General features: G+C 40.7%; 1 protein-coding gene across 5 annotated transcripts in view; it reads left to right on the plus strand.

Moving 5' to 3' along the window:
- The window catches only part of atxn2.S (ataxin 2 S homeolog), a 60,681-nt gene that overhangs the window by 13,663 nt on the left and 25,741 nt on the right, over positions 1 to 21,277 (plus strand). For 2 of the 5 annotated variants that reach the window (XM_018244210.2, XM_018244212.2), the window contains exons 7-14: positions 2,403 to 2,494; positions 4,107 to 4,304; positions 13,493 to 13,677; positions 14,124 to 14,333; positions 16,391 to 16,573; positions 16,702 to 16,890; positions 19,011 to 19,112; positions 19,810 to 19,880. In XM_018244210.2, coding sequence (XP_018099699.1) covers positions 2,403 to 2,494; positions 4,107 to 4,304; positions 13,493 to 13,677; positions 14,124 to 14,333; positions 16,391 to 16,573; positions 16,702 to 16,890; positions 19,011 to 19,112; positions 19,810 to 19,880 — 1,230 coding nt within the window. The remainder of the gene's footprint in view (positions 1 to 2,402; positions 2,495 to 4,106; positions 4,305 to 13,492; positions 13,678 to 14,123; positions 14,334 to 16,390; positions 16,574 to 16,701; positions 16,891 to 19,010; positions 19,113 to 19,809; positions 19,881 to 21,277) is intronic. The other 3 variants (XM_018244211.2, XM_018244213.2, XM_018244215.2) reach the window with 3 other exon arrangements.

Raw genomic sequence — 21,277 nt, forward strand, 5'->3', positions numbered from 1 at the left:
AATCAGCCGTTGAAATGTTTGTCTTTGAAAATGTGTGGCCCTCAAGTTTTCGGATGTGTCTACTCCCTTTTTGTAACGTCTAAACTCTCACACTGGTGAAGGGTTACATAGTTGCTATGTGCACAGTTACCTTCACAATCTTCTTTTAAGGGCTTGTCCACACGAAGAGATTCGGGGAGATTGTCGTCTGGCGACTAATCGCCTCATCTTTTGCGCAACTATCTCCCCGAACTGCCTCAGCGTTTTTCCCCATAGGCTGCAACGCAAAGTCGTCTGCGTTAATGCGCCCAATGTTGCCTCAGTGTCGAGGCGATTAGTCGCCAGGCGACTAATCTCCCCGAATCTTCTCGTGTGGCCTTACCCTAAGATTAAAGTACACTTTAAAATAACTTGCTATTTTTCAGGTGAGCCAATATTTTTTTTCTTCCAGGGGTGGAGGTAACTGTAGCATGGTTGACCAATTTCTGGTCTTGGTATTGTGTAATTGCAGCTTTTGATACACTTGACAAATGTAAGTTCTGATGTTGATATCCTAGTTCTATATCGGTGTTACTGGAATTGCAGTTGCAGCATCTTCAGAGGCAAAGACTGATGCTTTATTATCCAGCCTTTTCTCAGTGTTACCCAAATATTTAAAGGAGAACTAAACATGAATATGGCTAAAAATGACATTTTATTGAGGATAAGAAGTCGGCACTCGCCAGGTGGATTCAAAATGATAAGGTGAACTTCTCTGGCGGCCACTTCCACCTGAACTTTAGGCACAATTTTCAATTAAACAGCACCAAACAGTGAAATTTCTTTAAAAAGGCCTTTATTAAAAAAGGGCTTTTCTTGGACAGATATACAGCGACGTTTCAGGCTAGCAACAGCCTTTCCATTTTATATACTGAACATATTGCACCATCCTAAAGTTTCAGCTTCTTCAGCAATGATCCAGGATTTTAAAATTGTCACAGGGGCCTATCTTGGAAAGTGTCTGCGTCAATCCTGCTCAGTGGGCTCGGAGTAGCTACTAAGAAGCTAAGCTTAGGGGTTGTTGCAAAAAATTAAGTTGGCCTGTAAAATAAGCTGATGCTACAAGGCTGATTATTAAATTCTGATGTTAGTTGCACTGGTTTCTGTGCTGCCATGTTGTAATTAACTGCATTAATTACTTCTAAACCTTATATTGTGACCTTTAAATTCTACTGGGGCATCTTTTTAGGCACAGATCTTCCCTGCTAAAGGGCTGTGGATGCCTTGGGCTGGTACAAAATTCCAAAACAATAATGTACAACATATCTAGTCTACTGCTTTAGTTCTCCTTTAAAAAGATGGTATACCCCCATTTTACTCCAAGCTGTTTTAATAAGGACATATCGAAGAACGAAAACAGAGCACACTAAAGTTAACCAGTGAAGAATATCCAACGATGCAAAAATACTACAAAAATGAATAGTGTCCAACGGTTGAAATGCGATACTTCAATAGAATGTGTTTGACCAGTAAACATGTAAATATGTGTAAACCACTTGATGATGCACTATGGCAAATATGTCTTGTGACTAGCTGTCAGGGTTTTTAAATCCCAGGCAGATTGGCATATTTGTCCATCTTTTGGGTCTATAGTTTATGAAATTTGACTGCAGAAGTTTGACTAAGAACAGTAAACATTCAGTAGATAACCACGGTCAGAAACTTTATTAATGTCTATAAATGGATATCCAACTCTCATTTATGGAATTAAGGATGAACTTTTCATTGGGCTAAAATTTAAACCTAAATTTTTGGACAGCTCCAAGCATTATGTGTGTTACGCCTCATTGTAGAATAGGTGAGGGGGTTCCTGTACTGTAACTGTACTTGATTACATTCTGATAAAGGGACGTTTCTCCCCACTGAAACGTTAAAGGAACAATAACAACAAAATCTGAATGTGTTTTAGATCAATTCAAGTATAATGTACTGTTGTCCTGTACTAGTAAAAGTTCTGTGTTTGCTTCAGAAACATTACTTAAATTTATATAAACAAGCTGCTGTGCAGTCATTGGGGAAAAGGCATAGGATAAACAGCAGATAATAGAAAAGCTCATTAGTAAACAATGGGATTTTTTTTTTTTGCTTATCTGTTATCTACTATGTTTCCTGAGCTTGATTGGCTGCTTCTTTGGCTATATAGCAGCGTGTTTACATAACTGTAGTAGTGTTTCCTGAAGCAAACACCCCAATTTTACTAGTGCAGGGCAACACTACATTATTTATTCATTACAAAAAAACATTCACTTTTTGATGTTACTGTTCCTTTAATCTTGAGGTTACACTCTGTCCCAATACATGGGATTGGCACCCCTGCTTAATTGTTGTGCAGTCTCTCTTTGGATTTCAGTCAGTCATGAATACTTTGACATTTTGTCTTTTAGTCTAATGGATGGGATCCAAATGAAATGTTTCGCTACAATGAAGAAAATTATGGTGTTGTTTCAACTTATGACAGTAGTCTGTCTTCATACACGTAAGTATTGCTTGCATGTTGATATATTATTTGGTAAGACCAAGACAAAATAACACTATTTTTTTTTTCTCTATTTCCACTGTAATTTGCTTAGTGTTCCTGGTTTTGTGGAAAATCTTTCATGCTGTAATCCCAGTTGCTTTATTCTGATAACTACGAGTTTTTAACACAATATACGCAGTCTGTTTTATTTGACCCGTGGATGGCCACAGTAAGAATTAATCTGTTATCTGTTTACTGTATGCTAATGACATACCACCAAAGTTGGCTTTCCTTAAAGGAGAAGGAAAGCCGTGGAGGCATTTTATTGCCAATAGATTAGCTGCAATAGTGCAAGCTAGAATGCTATATTTATTCTGTAGAATGTTTTACCATACCTGAGTAAAGAGCTCTAGAAACTCTGTTTGTTTAGAATAGGAGCTGCAGTATTAATGTGGTGTGACATCACTTCCTGCCTGAGTCTCTCCCTGCTCTGGGCTCAGATTACAGTAGAGAAGGGAGGGGTGGGGGAAGAGGAGTAAACTGAGCATGCTCTTGCCCAGGGCAATGAGGTTTAAGCTGAAGGCAGGAAGTCTGATACAGAAGCCCATGTGTACACAATAGAAGGAAAGAAATGCAGTGTTTCTTTTGACAGGGAACTCAGAGCAGCACTACTTTTATGGTTTACTGGTATATTTAGATGGACCTTTCTGATAAGGCTTACTTAGTTTTAACCTTTCCTTCTCCTTTAAGACTACCAGCACAACATTTCTGGTAGCTTGGATTCTGCAAGTACTGTTGCAGTTCTGTGGTGGTTTTTTTTTTTGCCACTCTATTTGATGTAACCTGCTTCTGACACTCCAACCAGGAAATTGTTTTATCATGGAGATGTTGTTCTACCAAATTCTGTCGGCTGTTGAAAGTGCAGGCAATTCAGTATGCTGGTGTGCTGTTTACATTTGTCTGCCCCCTTTGCAGCATGCCCCCAGAATTGTCCTTTCCCCCTCTTCTTAATTAAGTGTTTCCAAATCACTTAATTAGAAACTAAACATCTTTCATGTGGTCATGGTTTTTGTATTACATTTTTGTGACCAATATGTTGTCATTTACTTTATACATTGCAATATTTTTGAGTGGTTTTAAGAAATATATTTTTGTAATTTTTCATCTCCTAAATACTGCCTTTAAGTATGTATACATACTGGTTAACAAAATTTTGGAGTAGTGACCTTTTGGCTTTTTTCATAGTACAGGTATGGGACCTGTTATCCAGAATGCTCAGGACCTGGGATTTTCCAGATAATGTATCTTTCTGTAATTTGGATCACTATACTTGGTTTTATTTAATGTTTACATGATTTTCTAGTAGACCAATAGTCTGGTTCTGCTTCCAATAAGGATTAATTACATCTTAGTTTGGATCAAGTACAAGGTACTATTTTATTGTTACAGTGAAGAAAAGGGAAATCCTTTTTAAAAATTAGTATTATTTGGATTAAATGGATTCAATGGGATACTGTCTTTCCACAATTCTGAGCTTTCTGGATAATGGGTTTCAGAATAATGCATCCCATATCTGTATGTGGCAATTCTAGTAGTGCAATATGATTTCTTTTTCTACCTCCACATTTAGTGTTCCATTAGAAAAGGATAATTCAGAAGAATATTTGAAGAGAGAAGCCAGGGCATCTCAGATAGCTGAAGAAATTGAATCAAGTTCCCAGTATAAAGCCAGAGTTGCCTTGGAAAATGATGAGAGATCAGAGGAGGAAAAATACACGGCTGTTCAGCGAAACATGAATGACCGGGAAGGGCAATCACTGAATGTCAGGTATGCTAATGAAAGGAGAAAAGGCACAGGTTACACAGCAGATAACACAAGCTCTGTAGTGTACAATGACTTCCCCCATGGCTACACTGCAGCTTGTTTACAAGCAAACACACCAGTTTTACTAGTCCAGGACAACACTATTCATTCATTACTTATACACGCTTTAAATGTTTGATGTTACTGTTCCTTTTAAACGTGGAAATGGTTCCATAATGCTTTGGGGGTTTTGTGGCAGCCAGTAGCACAAGAAACCTGGTATGTACCTGAAAGGGAAGTATGGTTTCCACTAAATATTGAAAAATTCTCTATTCCACTGTGATACAGTCTGTGCTGATGGTGAAAGGTTTAAAAGCTTTTGAGAAAGCTGCTGATGGCTATAAAACACAAATGGAAATTTTCCATGCTTTTAATTGGATAAATAATGGTTTTAAATGTGGTGACAACGCTTTGTGGTGCTGCGTTATTGCTTTGTTTTGTCTGAAGATAAAAAGGGAATAGCTCCTACAGGACAATGATCCTGAACATAACAACAAAATACACCATGACCTACTTGAAGGAAAGCAATCTAAAAGCTTTGCAATGGCCTTCACAGTCCCCTAACCTAAACATCATTGCAAATCTGTGGGTAAAACTTCACTATGCTAGATTTTCGAATTAGGAGTGGGCAATAATTCCTGCAGTGAAAATGGAAAGACTTGGCTGGATACAAAGCATGTTTACAAGCTTTAATTTGTTCTAAAGGCAGGGGTCTTAGGGGTGGACTTTTGCTCTTGTCACAATTGCTGTTTCCTTCTTCCTATTTGTAATATGAAAGAAAGTGCATTAAGATTTAAAAGTGTGTGACCTACAGTCCACATGATTATGCATGCCTCCCCCCCCCTCCTTTTTTGTGACGGCGCGGGTCTATGAAAGGAGCCCGAAAGTCATAGTAGTGTAAAAAAAAAAAAAAAATGTTATGCGGTGTAAGTTGGCTGCTGTTTAACATCTGAGTGTCCTTGTGACTATATACCTCCCAGCTGTCCCATTTTCTGCGGGATAGTCACGATTTTGACCGCTCAGCTGCAGCTGCCTAGGTTTCTAACTGAAATTTCCAAACTTTCTATTTGAGGGGTTCATCATCTTGTAACTGTCCCAACTTTCTATTTGAGGGGTTCATCATCTTGTAACTGTTTAAACATCTTTGCAAGACCATGCACATGCTCAGTGGGGTCTGGGCTGCTGTTGGGAGGTTAAGCTTAGGGATCATCAAATTATCAAAACCGCACAAGTCAAGATTCGGCCGAATCCTTCTGACCGGCTGAACCGAATTTGCATATGCAATTTAGGGGCAGGGAGGGAAATCTTGTGACTTTTTGTCACAGAACAAGGATGTAAAAAAATGTTTTCCCTTTCACACCCCTAATTTGCAAATGCAAATTAGGATTCGGTTCGGTATTCGGTCGAATCTTTCACAAAGGATTGAAAATAGTGGATTCGGTGCATCCCTATTTTAAATGAAAGTATGTTCCGCTTCCCTGCAAAACAGTTGGGGACCATTTGAAGATTACTATCTGCAGCAGTAAGAGCAAGTAAGGGAGAATTTAAGACTAGCAGCTTAAGGGCATACGGATCTTCACCGCATTTTCGGCATGAATCGCGTTGTGGTTTTTTAAGAAAAGCCGACCGCCTAGATACGTTTAGCGGTTTAAGCTTAGGCAATGGCAACTTACAATATCGTATTAAGCGGCGGTCAGCTTTTTTAAAAACGTAGTCAAAAACGGGGCAAGATCCGCATGTGTGTCAAAGTCCTGAAGGGCAATTCACTTTCATTAGCAAAACTCCCAGAATTGTGTCAAATAACCTGTCAGATTTTGTAAAATGGACATATTAATTAGGAGAGCACGGCACAACTTTTTGTCCCTCTTAATTTTTCAGACATTGGGAGGTATGTGACCGTGCTTGGCTTTACTGCCTCAAACCACTTGTGCTCCTGGTTTTGATTTGGATTAGGGCAATCCTCTTGCAACCCTTGTTCTCTCAATATTTTTATAGAAGATTTCTTTGGTTTTCCAGGTTTAAAATTTATGGGTAAATACATTGTCTAAGTATGTTTTGATATATATTAAAGGGATACTGTCATGGTAAAACATGTCTTCTTGGTGGACACAGGGACAGTGGGGTATAGCTTGTACCACTTAGGAGGCAGGACACAACTAAGAAAAAAAACTGCCTCCTCCTCCATTGGCTATACCCCCAGCAGGCGCAGCTAAGCTCAGTTTTCTGTTTCCTCAGGAGGATAGGACACATAATTTTGTTTTATTTCTCACAACGATTGTTCAGCTAGACTGACACCAGGGGATGCCCAGGGTTTCTACACTGTGTAGAGGTCCCCCATTGGCATCCCCCAGCAAGGGTAAACTGTCTCCGGGGTCTCATTAGCTTATTGCAACTGACCATCCAGCTGACTCAAGCTTCCTTCCTTTATAGGAGGACAGACGGGCTGGCCGGAGTACAGAGGAGAGCATTCTTCCCTATGGGTAAGTAACTATTCCCAAGGCTCTCCCTTCCTCTCGCGCAGTATGGGGCACATAGGCGCCATTCTGTTTCACAATATGTGCTCGAGTTCTGGAAGAACTGCGCATAGGACCAGCTCCCACTCTTAGTCTGAGGGGAAATTCCAGGTCATTCCAGCCCCCTTCTGCCACACTGAGTCTACTAACTCTGCGATTAAGTCAATGGGGACCGGGTGGCGAACCGTTTTGTTTTTTGGCACCTAACTTCTGCGCCCCCAGCTGTTATCACGTGACCTTACACACCTAACTCACAGCAGCCATTTTGGGAGACACGGAGCATTCGACGGGAGAGTTCTCAGTCTCCTGCTTGCACACCGGGACAGCTCTTCCTAAGCTCTCCGCGACAGGGGCAGGCGGTGTTTAGCTAGTGCTTCTAAAAGAGGGGCACTTAATGGGAATAGCTGCCTCCTCTATCTGGGTAGTTGCACTTCAGGTCAGTGTCCAACTTATACCTGCAGCTAAGGACTGCCTTTTCTCCCACTAGTCCCTATAATACCTAGTACCTCTCTATATTCCTCATAGCCTGGGGTCCAACTACACTAAAGGGGTTTTTTCTCCTCATTGCATCATGTCTGAGGGGCAAAGCGACACCCTCTTTACCAGGGGAGTAGCGCCTGCTACTATGAGAAATCTTGCCTGTGCCAAATGCCTGCAAACGTTTGCCATCAGGACACAAAGATCCATTAGGTGCAAGCCCCTTGAGCAAGACCCAGAACCTACTCCCCCCCCCCCCCCGGTGAGTCAGGCCACACGGGGAAACTTCTGACAGACCCTTCACCACTGAAGGACTGTCCAACTACATTGGACCCCTCTCTAGGATGGGCTAGTCCGCCAGTGTGGGCGTCTCAATTAGCCACGGGCATACCTAGACTGACACAATCCGTTGACAAACTATTGTCCCGCCTGGACAATCCTAAAGGAAAATCTTCCAAACGCAGAGCTCCGTCCCCATCTGGCGAGGAAAGTGTTTCCCCTCCCAGATTTGTTTCCCCACCTCCACCAAATTCTGGGGATGAGGATGGTCGCTCAGAAGGCGAACTATCTTCCAATTCCGATATAGATGAGGAAGAGTCTCCTCGACTCTCGTCTGAGTCAGTGGATTCTCTAATTTCCTCTGTCCTAGAGACTCTTCACCTTCAAGGGCCAGAAACCTCTACCGACTCCTCAAAAGCCCTTTTCAAATGCCATAGTAAGACTACCCCTGTGTTCCCTTCTCACTCTTAACTGGACCAGATCATCCAACAGGAGTGGGACAAGCCTGAGAGGCGTTTCCAGACCAATCGGAGATTCCAGAAACTCTATCTATTCCCTACTGAACTTACTTTTGTCTTTCCAAAAATAAGGCCTTTCCAGTCCCTGATGCCTATTCATTCAGAGACTCCATGGACAAGAAACTGGAGAGCCTCCTCCGATCTGCCTTCTTGGCATCGGGCACCTCTCTACGTCCCGTGCTAGCCACTGCATGGATCAGCAGGGCTGTCCAGTCCTGGTCAGATTCTCTCCTTAACGCAATTGCTTCAGGGGCACCTCACCATGAACTATCTCAATGGGCTTCCCGGATCAAGAAAGCAACCGATTATATTTGTGAGGCCTCACTGGATGCTGCCCAAGTCATTGGCAGATCGTCAGCACTCGCAGTAGTGGCCCGCAGGTCTCTTTGGATAAAATTGTGGTCTTCCGACCTTCTTCAAAAAAATCACTAACTCCTATTCCTTTCAAAGGAAAACTTCTCTTCGGCCCTGATCTGGACAAAATCAGTCAAGCTACTGGGGGCAAGAGCACTCTACTTTCGCAACCAAAGCAGCGCCCCTTCTTTCGCAGGAGAGAGTTTTTCGTAGCTCCATGAAAAGCAGCACAAGATTATCACCACCACGACAGCCCTTTGCGGGCCATAGACGCTTCAGTTATAAGCAAAGGCAAACCAGAAAACACACGACCAAGACCGCAGACAAGACTGCTTAGGCATGACGATGGCAGTCCACTGCCAGGCGTGACACCTGTTGGGGGAAGGTTAAGTCACTTCGCTGGATCATGGACCACACTTGTTCAGGACGCCTGGATCCATGTAGTGGTAGCCCGAGGGTATCATTTGGAGTTTTCCTCTCCTCCCCCCATCGGTTCTTCAGACTCCTGTTCGGATGGGGAGCAGTTCTCGAGGGACAGTCAGCACAGGGAACATGGAACTCTGTCGAGAAGAAACTTATGATCAATCTCCTCGAAATTCGAGCAATACGGCTAGGTCTGACTCATTGGCAAAAAGATCTGACAGGTCAAGCAGTCAAGATACAGACCGACAACTCCATGGCTGTGGCCTACATCAACCACCAAGGGGGCACGAGAAGCAGAGGAGTGCTAAACGAAGTAAAACTCATATTCCAATGGGCCTAGACTAATCAAGCTCTTCTGTCAGCCATCTACATTCCCGGCTTGCTAAACTGGGAAGCAGACTTCCTAAGCAGGCAGTCCTTGGATCCAGGAGAGTGGTCACTAAAGGAAGAGATTTTTCTGTAGATAAAGCAGAAGTGGGTAATTCCAGATGTGGACCTCATGGCAACTCGCCACAATCAGAAGGTCCCAAACTTTCTAGCTCGCTACAGGGATCCCTTGGCCCTGGACGCAGATGCTCTCACAGCAAAATGGGACTTTCATCTGGCATATGCTTTTCCACCCATGCTGCTAATTCCCAGAACTTTCAAAAAGCTTCAGAGGGAACAAACCACTCTGATACTCATAGCACAAAGGTGGCCATGGCGCTCCTGGTTCATGGACCTCCTCAATCTGTCGGTAGCAAGACCATGGACTCTACCTCATCTTCCAGACCTCCTAACGCAAAGGCCAATTCGACATCCAAATCCAAAAAATCTCAATTTGACGGTGTGGCTCTTGTGACCAAAATCCTGACACAGAAGGGTTTTTCTAAGGCGGTGGCGCAGACCATATGTGCCGCCCGGAAACCCGTTTCAGCCAAGGCTTATCACAGAGTCTGGTCGACCTACCATCAGTGGTGCAACCGTCACAAAACCAGTTTCAAGTTGTTCTCTATTCCCAACATACTAGAGTTTCTACAAGAAGGGCTATCATTGGGTCTGTCGCTGGGATAACTTAAGTCACAAGTCTCTGCACTATCAGTTCTCTTTCAGAAACGCCTAGCTCTCTTATCTGATAAGACGTTCATGTAAGGGGTAGCTAACGGGCCCCCACTGTGCAACCTCCAGCTCCCCTCTGGGATCTCACATTAGTGCTAGGTGCTCTACAGAAGCCACCCTTTGAACCATTAGGCTCTGTATCGCTTCAGTGGCTCACCTGGAAGACTATTTTTCTCCTGGCAATCGCCTCAGCGATGCGCATCTCAGAGCTTAATGCCTTGTCATGTGTCTCCGAGCTTAATGGCTTCCTCGTCTTCCACCACGACAGGGCGGTGCTCTGTACCGTTCCATCCTTTTTTGCCAAAGGTTGTCTCAGACTTCCATTTGAATCAAGAAATAACTCTTCCAACATTTTGCCCCTCACCGGCTAATCCGAAAACGCACTTCACACCTTGTATTCAGTCCTGGCTCTAAAGTTTTACCTGCACAGAGTCCAAAACATCCGGAAAACAGATTCCCTGTCCGTTGGATTAAACAAGCAATTCAGCAAGCTTACATACCACAAGGCCGAACTCCTCCAGTCAGACTTAAAGCTCACTCCACCAGTGGGGTGAAGTATGTCCTGGGCATTCAGAAATCAGGCTTCTGCAGAACAACTGTGCAAGGCAGCCACGTGGACCTCCGTCCACTCGTTATCAAAATTCAACCATTTTGACACCTTTGCGGCTTCTGTCACTCGCTTTGGCAGAAAGGTGCTTCAAGCTGCAGTGGTTACTTCTACATAGGCCTCATCGCCCACCGGGGGTAATAGGGGACAGCTTTGGTACGTCCCCACTGTCCCTGTGTCCCCCAAGAAAACCTGGAGAAAAGGAGATTTTGTGTACTCACCGTTAAATCTTTCTCTTCAGTCTCTTGGGGGACAGGGCTTCCCTCTCTGGATTGAGACTCTCTCTTTTCAGTCAGACATGATACTGAAGGTTTTTTTCTCCCATTTTGTTTTTTTTTCTTATTGCATTAAAGGGATACTGTCATCGGAAAACATGTTTTTTTCAAAACACATCAGTTAATACTGCTACTCCAGCAGAATTCTGCACTGAAATCCATTTCTCAAAAGAGCAAACAGATTTTTTTTATATTCAATTTTTAAATCTGACATGGGGCTAGACATTTTGTCAATTTCCCAGCTGCCCCTGGTCATGTGACTTGTGCCTCCACTTTAGGAGAGAAATGCTTTCTGGCAGGCTGCTGCTGTGCTGTGTGCTCAATGTAACTGAATGTGTCTCAGTAAGACATGGGTTTTTACTATTGAGTGTTGTTCTTAGATCTACCAGGCAGCTGTTATCTTGTGTTAGGGAGCTGTTATCTGGTTACCTTCCCATTGTTCTTTTGTTTGGCTGCTGGGGGGGGGGGGAGAAGGGAGGTGATATCACTCCAACTTGCAACAAAGAGTGACTGAAGTTTATCAGAGCACAAGTCACATGACTTGGGGCAGCTGGGAAATTGACAATATGTCTAGCCCCATGTCAAATTTCAAAATTGAATATAAAAAAATCTTTGATCTTTTGAGAAATGGATTTCAGTGCAGAATTCTGCTGGAGCAGCACTATTAACTGATTCATTTTGAAAATTTTTTTTTTTCCCATGACAGTATCCCTTTAAGATTAGAGTTTTTACTATTCCTGTTTTGACACAAACTGAGCTTAGCTCCGCCTGCTGGGGGTATAGCCACTGGAGGAGGAGCCAGTTTTTTCTTAGTTGTGTCCTGCCTCCTAGTGGTACCAGCTATACCCCACTGTCCCTGTGTCCCCCAAGAAACTGAAGAGAAAGATTTAACGGTGAGTACACAATCTCCCTTTTTTCCCCCAAAAACGCATCAGTTAATAGTGCTGCCCCAGCAGAATTCTGCACTGAAATCCATTTTTCAAAAGAGCAAAGATATTTTTTTTTTTTTTATTTTCAATCTGACATGGGGCTAGACATTGTCTGTTTCCTAGCTGGCCCAGTCATGTGACTTGTGCTCTGATAAACTTTAGTCACTCTTTACTGCTGTACTGCAAGTTGGAGTGATATCACCCCCCTCCCTTTCACCCCCAATAGCCTAACAAAAGAACAATGGGAAGGTAACCAGATAGCAGCTCCCTAACACAAGATAACAGCTGCCTGTTAGATCTAAGAACAACACTCAATAGTAAAAGCCAAGTCCCACTGAGACTGATTCATTTACATTAAAGGAACAGTAACGTCAAAAATAAAAGTGTTTTAAAGTTATGATAATATAATGCAGTGTTGCCCTGCACAGGTAAAACTGCTGCGTTTGCTTAAGAAACACTACTATTGTTTACATAAATAAGCTGCTGTCTAGCAATGGGGGCAGCCATTCAAAGGACAAAGGGCTCAGGTTACACAGCAGATAGCTAATAAGCTCTATCTGTCTAATGGTGTTATCTTTTATCCATTAGTTAACCTGTGCCATTTAGCCATTTTTCAATTTCCGCCATTGCTCCACAGCATCTTGTTTATATGAACTATAGTAGTGTTTCTGAAGCAAACAGATCAGTTTTACCAATGCAGAGCAACAGTACATGATATTTTCATTAATTTAAAACACTTACATTTTTTGGTGTTACTGTTCCTTTAAGTAGGAGAAATAACAGCCTGCCAGAAAGTAGTTCCATCCTAAAGTGCAGGCACAAGTCACATGACTGGGGCAGCTGTGAAACTGACAATATGTCTAGCCCCATGTCAGATTTCAAATTTGAATATAAAAAAATGTTTGCTCTTTTGAGAATTGGGTTTCAGTGCAGAATTCTACTGGAGTAGCACTTTTAACTGATGTGTTTTGAAAAAAAGATGTTTTCCCATGACAGTATCCCTTTAAAAGGGACCCGTCACCCAAAAAAATTATTCAAAATCCTATTTTATCAAATTATTCAAGCAAAGTGAACTTTAATTACACTATATAAATTATTTGAATCTTGCTTCCTCCAGTCTGGGAATTCATAATTATAACAAGCAGGCAGCAGACATTTTGTGGACACTGTTATTGAGACAAGCCTTGCAACATCTCAGAATCTTTTTTGTGCACCAGAATGGGGGACCCAATGTCCATCCCCATGCACTGGCTACACATTTATATGGCAAAGAGAATGGGGGAATATGTGGAGAGCAGTGACATCTAGTAAGTGCTGAATAGAAAGTGAAAGTAATTGTCTGCCCCGCCTATATGCCCATGGCATAGAGGAGGGGCAGACAATATTTGATTGACAGCTGAGATTTTTAAATGAGCTTACAACAGCTATGAATACATTAATAAAAAATAGAAATTGGATTCCACGTTTAATTTGAAAAGGAATTTTATTATACAGATTTTTGTGTCTGGGTGACAGGTCCACTTTAAGCTATTCATTTCACTGGGGGAATTGGTTAAATAATAAGGTGGGCTGCAAAGCTTTATGTAAAATGCTATTTTTTCTAAAAGCAGTGCTTTATGTACAATTTTGAATTTGTCAGACATGTCTTACAAATTCTTTTTTTAAATGTCTTTTTGTAGAGAGAATAAGTACATTCCACCAGTGCAGAGGAATAAAGATGCAATGTTATGGACTACTCACAGTGGGAGGCAAAATTCTGCAAGGATAGGACAGTCTGGATCAGGACCCATTCCTTCAAGGACAGGATCACATTCTTCTGACTACAGCCCCAATGCTGGAGCTGATCAGAGAGTTGTAAATGGAGGCAAGTAATTCATTGATCAAAGTATTTCTGTTTTCTAATTTAGATATGTTCTATTCTAGTGATATACTGTAGAATGGCATATTTTTATTTTTTTTTTCACTTTTTCTTGCTAATGTAAATTTAAGAAATGCATGTACATTATTCTTTCTTAGGATAAAAGTGGTATTGAAAATAAAACTAAGATGGGGGAAAAGTGAGAATTTAAAGTAGCCATTTGTGTGAGGTGATGCCCTTTTTTTTTGTTAATTATGGTTTATAAACGGTGACATGAAGCAGGTACTTTTCTAGTATAAAATATCTCATGCTTCTCTTAAGACATGCAAGAAATCATTTCCCCTCTGTTGTATTTTACTTTTTTTTCTGTTGACTTGTTCCCTTTCCCCTTCATCTCATTTATTTTGCTTTCTTTTATTATTACTTTTCCTTCATCTCATTTGTTCTGTCAGGTGTTCCCTGGCCATCGCCATGTCCATCTCCTTCTTCCCGCCCACCTTCTCGCTACCAGTCAGGTCCCAACTCTCTTCCACCTCGGGCAGCCACCCCTACAAGGCCGCCCTCAAGGCCCCCTTCGCGGCCATCCAGGCCCCCGTCTCACCCCTCTGCTCATGGTTCTCCAGCTCCTGTCTCTACTATGCCTAAACGCATGTCTTCAGAAGGTACAATACCTCTGTTTGTTTTATTTATTTCCCCCTATGTATGTCAGTCCCATCATGCCTACAGCATTCTTAGATACATCATTGTCCCCTTTTTTATATTGTCTTTCATTTATAAAAAGATTAGATTAGATTCATGCTGCTGTGGTGGATAAATATATACAACATTTTATAATGCAATCTCCTCTGCTCTCCTGCTTCCCTGCGCCTGCTATATGCCATAGGCAGCATGTTTCTTGTTGAAGCAGCTACAGGAATTTGTTCGCTGTGCTTCTTCTGGAGAAGACTATCAGTCTTACACATATGCCATTGGTTTAAAATGTTAAAGGGGTTATTCACCTTTAAGGTAACCTTTAGTATGTTGTAGAGAGTGATATGCTGAGACAATTTGCAATTGTTTATTTTTTAATAATTAACTTTTTTTTTTTTATTCTGTAGCTCTCCAGTTTGTAAATTACCCTAGCAACAATGCTTTGATTTTCATTTGAGACTGGATTATGTATAAAGGGTCTGAATAGAAAGATGAAAAATAAATGTGTAGCCTTACAGAGCATCTGTTTGTATATGGGTTCAGTGACCCCCACTTGAAAGCGTCAGAGAGTAAGAAGAAGACAAATAATTAAAAAACGAAAAAATAAAAAAAATAAACACCAGATAGAGCTTTATTAGGCGTACTGGCACTCTAAAGCTCTGTGTTTAGCAGAGGGAAGCGTGCTTTAAAGAGGTGGCTGCATTTACACCTGTTCATGATGAAGTATCCATGTGGGCAGCCATTCAAGCACATGATACACCGTAGATAACAGATAAGTTATGAAGAATCCCATTGTATGCTGCAGAGCTGTCATTGCTTTAAAACACTTTAATTTTTTTTTTTTTGTTTCACTGTTCTTTTAATCTCTGCTAGAAATGTCCTTGATGGTATGTAACGTTTCATGAATTAAAGTATAACCTTTGGGGGTCTTGCAGCTGCATCACGTTTTTATGGTGATAGTGTGATGTTTTTCATGGACAAGCCAATTCACTGGATGTCAAAGGGAAAAAAAACAAACTGTTTACTTGGTCTGCTTTTTCTCCCTACATTTATAGCTAATCCAGTAGTACCGACGCACTCTTGTTCATGGCTAGTTATAGCCACCCCTTTAAGGATTATATGACAAAGGCCACTGAAAAAAATTCAGGCATGCTTTTTTTAATTTTTATTTTTTTTAAATTGCTTTGTTTTTCTGCTGTTGGTTGACTTAGGTTAATATATTTCATTTTATTAACTTTAATATTGGACATCCCTTTTTCCATGACTTCTGTTTCCCAAGCTACTTATGCCCTTTTCTTGCCTTTTTATTGCTTGATGGCTACACGACTCCTATTGGAACAGGCAACTTATTTATGCCAATGTTTTGGATTGTTTTGAAAAAAAGACAAACAAAAATAATTTAATAAAATATATATGCTGATGCTTAGTAAGGTAAATGTCTTGCTTTAAGTATACAACATAAGTAAATCTTCAAAAACTTGACAAAAGCAGTCTCAGTAGTCCAAAACTGGCCACAAACCAATTATGCTGGTAAGTAGGTGGCTCCAGTCATCTGCAGCACTGTAGATTCACCTTTAATTTCTCAGATACCTTTTTGTATGAGCAGTTGCCAAGGCAGTTCATAATGCTATGTAGGCAATTTGTGCACTTCTAAATTGTGCATAGTTCTTTTACTTGACTGTGTCACTCTAAAGTTATTCTTTCTATAAGGTGCAAAATGTTAAAATGTTTTTAAGGACTTTAACGGCATATTTAAGGATATTTAAACAATTTTACATTTTATACTTTTGCAAGGGGCGTGTGTGTCTATACATATATACCCAGCTCAATGTCCCCTCTAGGTATCTCTGAGATTGTTGATGACTACAAAACAACTTTTAATTTGCTACTATCATGTTTACAATTTCTTGATTCACACGCCATATAATTATAGATTTAAAGGCACCACTGTCTCTGCTTCAACACTTGGCTTTCTTTGCATTTGTCTTTACCTTTTTTGAGGGTTGGCATTTATCATTTTACATTTTAGGACCTCCAAGAATGTCTCCTAAGGCACAACGTCATCCTCGTACCCACAGAGTTTCTAATGGGAGGGGTACAATGTGCGGAAACGTAGAATTTGTTTCTCGCAATGAAGCTGGAGAAGTGTCTGTGCAACCTTTGGCTAGAAATAGTTCCTCAGGTGGATCATGGTCTTCTGTTGTGAGTGGAGGCAAGTTCAGTATTTTTATTTTCTTATTTTTACACATTTTCCAAATAACACCCATTTTATAAGATATTAAAGTAACTGCATACACCTACCTTACTGATTATTTTGTACCCATTATTTTCATTTAACAGTTCAAAGGTTATCTCCAAAGACACACAGGCCGAGGTCTCCACGGCTAGGAAGTCATTCACCAGGTTCAAATGTGACTTCGCCGCAGCCAGGGACAGTACCACCTGAGTCTGTTCCTATGCCAGTGCCTCCCGCATCACCTACACCTGCTAGCCCTGCATCTAATAGGGCTGTTACTCCCTCTTGTGAAGGTACATAGTTAACATTTTACAGTCGTAGATATTGAAATTTCATTGTATAAACTTTCATATTCACATACATTTTTCAGGGTTAGTGGATAATAGAAATGATGGGTCTGTTGCTGAATGACTTCTGTGGCCCTTGAATGGGCAAGATCAAAGAAGAATAACAGAGCACCGTTGTTTAAGGCATCTAGAGCAACAGTTAAGATGGGCTTATATTGGTCTCCAGCATTGACACATTTGCCTCATTATTTGATAAATTCTCCGTAAGATATAGATTACGCAAGGAAGAACGTCTTCCTCCATAACTTGAACTTCAGTCTACAAAAATTCCAGTTCAAAATTTAGGAGCAACAAGTTATCTATGAGATATATAACTACCTCATATGGGCCATTTAAAGGACTGTTTTAAGAACACTCCTTGCAGCATAGGTCAAAGTATCTGTCATATAAAAAGGGCTTTTTTTAAAAAAAATGTTTTATTATATTATATTAATATGGAAAGCCATCTCCAATAGACTCCATTTTATCCAATTAATCCAAATTTTAAATTTCCTTTTTCTCTGTAGTAGTAGTAGTAAAACAGGACCTTGTACTTGAGCTAACTAAGCTAAACTAAGATATAATTAATCCTTATTGGAAGAAAACCAGCCTATTGTTTGTTTAATGTTTATCCTATTACCTCTTGTAGAATAAGGTATAAAGATCCAAATTACAGTAAGATCAGTTATCTAGGAAAGCCCCAGGTCCTGCAAATTCTCGATAACGGGTCCCATACTTGTGCAGGCTGAGACTGAACTTAAGCCTCGGTCTAACCCGCCCACCACCTTCTATGCCCAACTTTGCCTCCATGCACGGTTCTTTATATACTTGCATCCACGTGCCCCATCCCCTTCCATGACAATACAATAGGGCGGGCTTGGGTATTCAAACAGGGGAGCGCATTAGGGTCTGGTGCTGGTGCGGCTGGGTTCTGTGTGGGTAGACTTTTTGATGTGCACATCACTAACCCATAAGGTTTTGTCTGCCATAGAAAAACACTAGGGGAGACAAAAGCAATTGGTTCCAAATAGGAGGGGAAGTGGAAGTAGGAAATAGCTTCTCCCTTTGTTGGACACTTAGTGCTTGTATCAGTAAGTCTCTTTTGGAGCGATCCACACAAATACCTGTCTCTGCTATTACCGGAGCAGAAGCTGTCTGGCACTAAGATGCAGCTTGCAGGTCAGTACACCCACTGAGTGTGAACTCTATTGAATTGCCAGATCAGAAGCAATCTCTTCTATACAGTAGCGCCAGTTCCAGCTGCTGCCTTGTGCTCTTGCCTCGTCGCTTCCATTGCTTTGTTCTCCATGCACATCTACAAAAACATAAGTCAAGTGACAGGGCAAAAGTACTCTTACCATAACCAAGATCACACCCATCCTTTCATGCAAAAGGCACCAGAACAGCCTCTGGCATTGATTACACCTCCCAGAACACCGTAACCAAGCCCAGTTCCCAAAACTGCTCCCAAGTTCTTATGGCAAGGGAAGTGTCCACAAACCAAGTCCTCTGACAAATTATCACACCACACTAGGGATGCACCGAAATCCTTTGTGAAAGATTCGGCCGAATACCGAACCAAATCCTAATTTCCATATGCAAATTAGGGCTGCTAATGGGAAAACATATATTTTTTACTTCCTGTTCCTATTAGGGGCAGGGAGGGAGATTGCGTGACTTTATCACAAAACAAAGAAACATTTTTTCCCCTTCCACCCCTAATTTGCGTATGCAAATTAGGGTTTGGTACGGTATTCGGGACACTACGATTCTGTCTTTCTGTCCTTAATCACGTAATTCCAGGGAGGTAGCACTTTATTACCTGGACCGAGTTCTTAAATTTTACCTTGACTGTACAAAGGACATCAGATTACAATAATTTATCAGTATAAAGTCAGCTGAGACTAAAATAGTTAGTGTGGATAGTTTCAGACTTTCTATCTTTGTTCCCATATTATACACAATAATGTCAACTAGCCCTGCAACAGTTTGCTTAACTCCAACCACAATCATGAAGAATATTTTGTTCTGCCATTGTTTGCCTATTCAAATAACTGTACCATGCACTTTGTCAAATCTCTTTGTAGCAAAAGATTCAAGACTACAAGATCAGAGACAAAATTCCCCAGCTGGTTGCAGAGAAAATGGTAAATACAGTGACTCTAGTTGCAGCAAAACTGAAAACAAAGGCAAGTTCAATATGTTTTCTCAGTGATGAAATTGTGTATATTTCCTTTTGTTCATAAGTGAAATAAATGAAAGTTGTAATTTTTCTGTTAATTTCCCCCCCCCCCAACCTGTGCACATGGTTCACTATGAATATGTGACCTGCTTTTTAACAGTCAATTGTTAATCCATTCTATGTCTGCATGGTCGGGTTAAGTTACCCAACCATTGTAGGTTAGGGTTGGTTGCGGGTCAGACTGGGGGAAAACACTCCTTTACTGCCTCAAAGTTTCCCTGTCTTGGAACTAGGGGTACCAAAGTAGTGTTCAGTGCATGAAGCCACTGGTTCGGTTTGGGCTCAGGTCATACAATTGCAACGTTCTGATGGTTTGGGTCGGGTACGGGTTAAGTTTTTATGGGTTAGGGTTGAATGTAGGTCGAGTTTTTCCTGACCTGCACATGGAGAGTTATATCACTTTGTCCCCATAACCATTTATGAGTGAAAGAGAGTTGAAGAAAGTGCTGCAAATCTTAACCTTATCCGATTCTACAGAATGAAAGAAAACCATGATTATTCGTGCATGTAATTTCCCAAAATCCCTTGGATAAACTTTTTTTTTTTTTAATGAGATCCTTCATTCTTTGATTTACTATGCTTATGTGTAGGTGTTTTTTGCCCCCTTATTTACATGAATTAATTCTTATTTTCTTGTTTTAAAGTAGTATCTCCAATGGCTTCTGAACAAAGGAAGCAGCTTGATGATTTAAAGAAATTTAAAAATGATTTTAGGGTAAGTTTTATATATATATAATTTGGTACAGGTCTGTCTCTCAGGGTAGTAAAATATAATGTAATCCACACATGCAATTGTACAGTTACACCATATTTTAAACCACTGCTTTATTTAATTTGGAGTTGAGTCTTATGTACAATGCGAAACTCATCCTAAAATGTTTATTTAGAAAGTTTAAAAACTCCCAAAGGCTAGTACTTTAACATGCATAGCACTGCTTTACATGGGAATTTGTACAGTTCCAAATGTAATTACAGTCAAAGCTTCTGTCACCATTTTGATTTAAGGAATATAGGTATGGTATTATCCAGAGTGTTCAGAATTACGAGAAGGCCATTGCACATAGACTTAATTGAAATACATTTTAATCAAATAATTGCATTTTTTTTTTTTCTCTGTAATTTATAAAATAATACATCGTACTTGATCCGAAGATATAATTTATAATTTTTTGAGGCAAACTTAAAGGAGAATGAAAGGTCTTGGGGGTGCCAAAAATTCATTACTCCCAAGTGATCACACGTAACTTACCTGAAACCCAGGGCCAGGTGCACCTATTAGATGAAAACTGCAATGGCCTGGGATTCTTCCAGCGAGCACAACAGATCGATCGTCTTCTGGCTTCTTTGACCTTCAAATAGCTGACTTCTTAGTTAAAGTTCAGCTTTTCGCGCTACTGTGCATGAGCAACCGCGAGAAGAAAAAAAAAGAAGCCAGAAGACTATCTCTCCGTGGTGCTCACTGGAAGAATCCGGGGCCAATGCAGTTTTCTCCTGATAGGAGCACCGGCCCAGGGTTTCATGTAAGTACAGCTTCAGCATAATGAAATAAGAAACTTTCTAAATCCAATCAATTAAAAATTCAGTACTGTTACTGTATTAATCAAGTTTATCTTCACTATTCCTCTCTCAACATCAGTTTCTCCTAATTATGTCTTAATTCAGGAGTTGGGTGTCAGATGAATGATCCAATATATCTTATTGGGGGCTCCTTTTGCTTACAAGAATTATTAGAGTTCACTCTTAAAATCGCCAGAAATCATGTGTCAGTTGCGTGAGCCCTAATACATCTGCTAGGAAAGGGAACCCCCCCCATTAAGATAAATTGGATCATTCATCTGACACCAAACTGCTGTATGAAGAGAAACAGATGCTGAGAGAGGGATAGTGAATATAAACTTGATTATTTCAGAAGCAATGTAGCATTTTTAATTGATTGTATTTCAAACGTTTCTTACTTTAGTATAAAGCTTATCTTAAATTTTCATTTTTGTGATAGTTACCCTTTAAATATTCAATTTGGGGTTAGTTTTGCTTTAAAATTATGAAATGCCTAAGAAGGAACTGGCAAGTATTTTTATCTTGCTGATTTCTACAATTTACCATGTTACTGTT

The sequence above is a fragment of the Xenopus laevis genome, chromosome 1S, assembly GCF_017654675.1.
Source record: "Xenopus laevis strain J_2021 chromosome 1S, Xenopus_laevis_v10.1, whole genome shotgun sequence".
Taxonomy (NCBI): Eukaryota; Metazoa; Chordata; class Amphibia; order Anura; family Pipidae; genus Xenopus; species Xenopus laevis.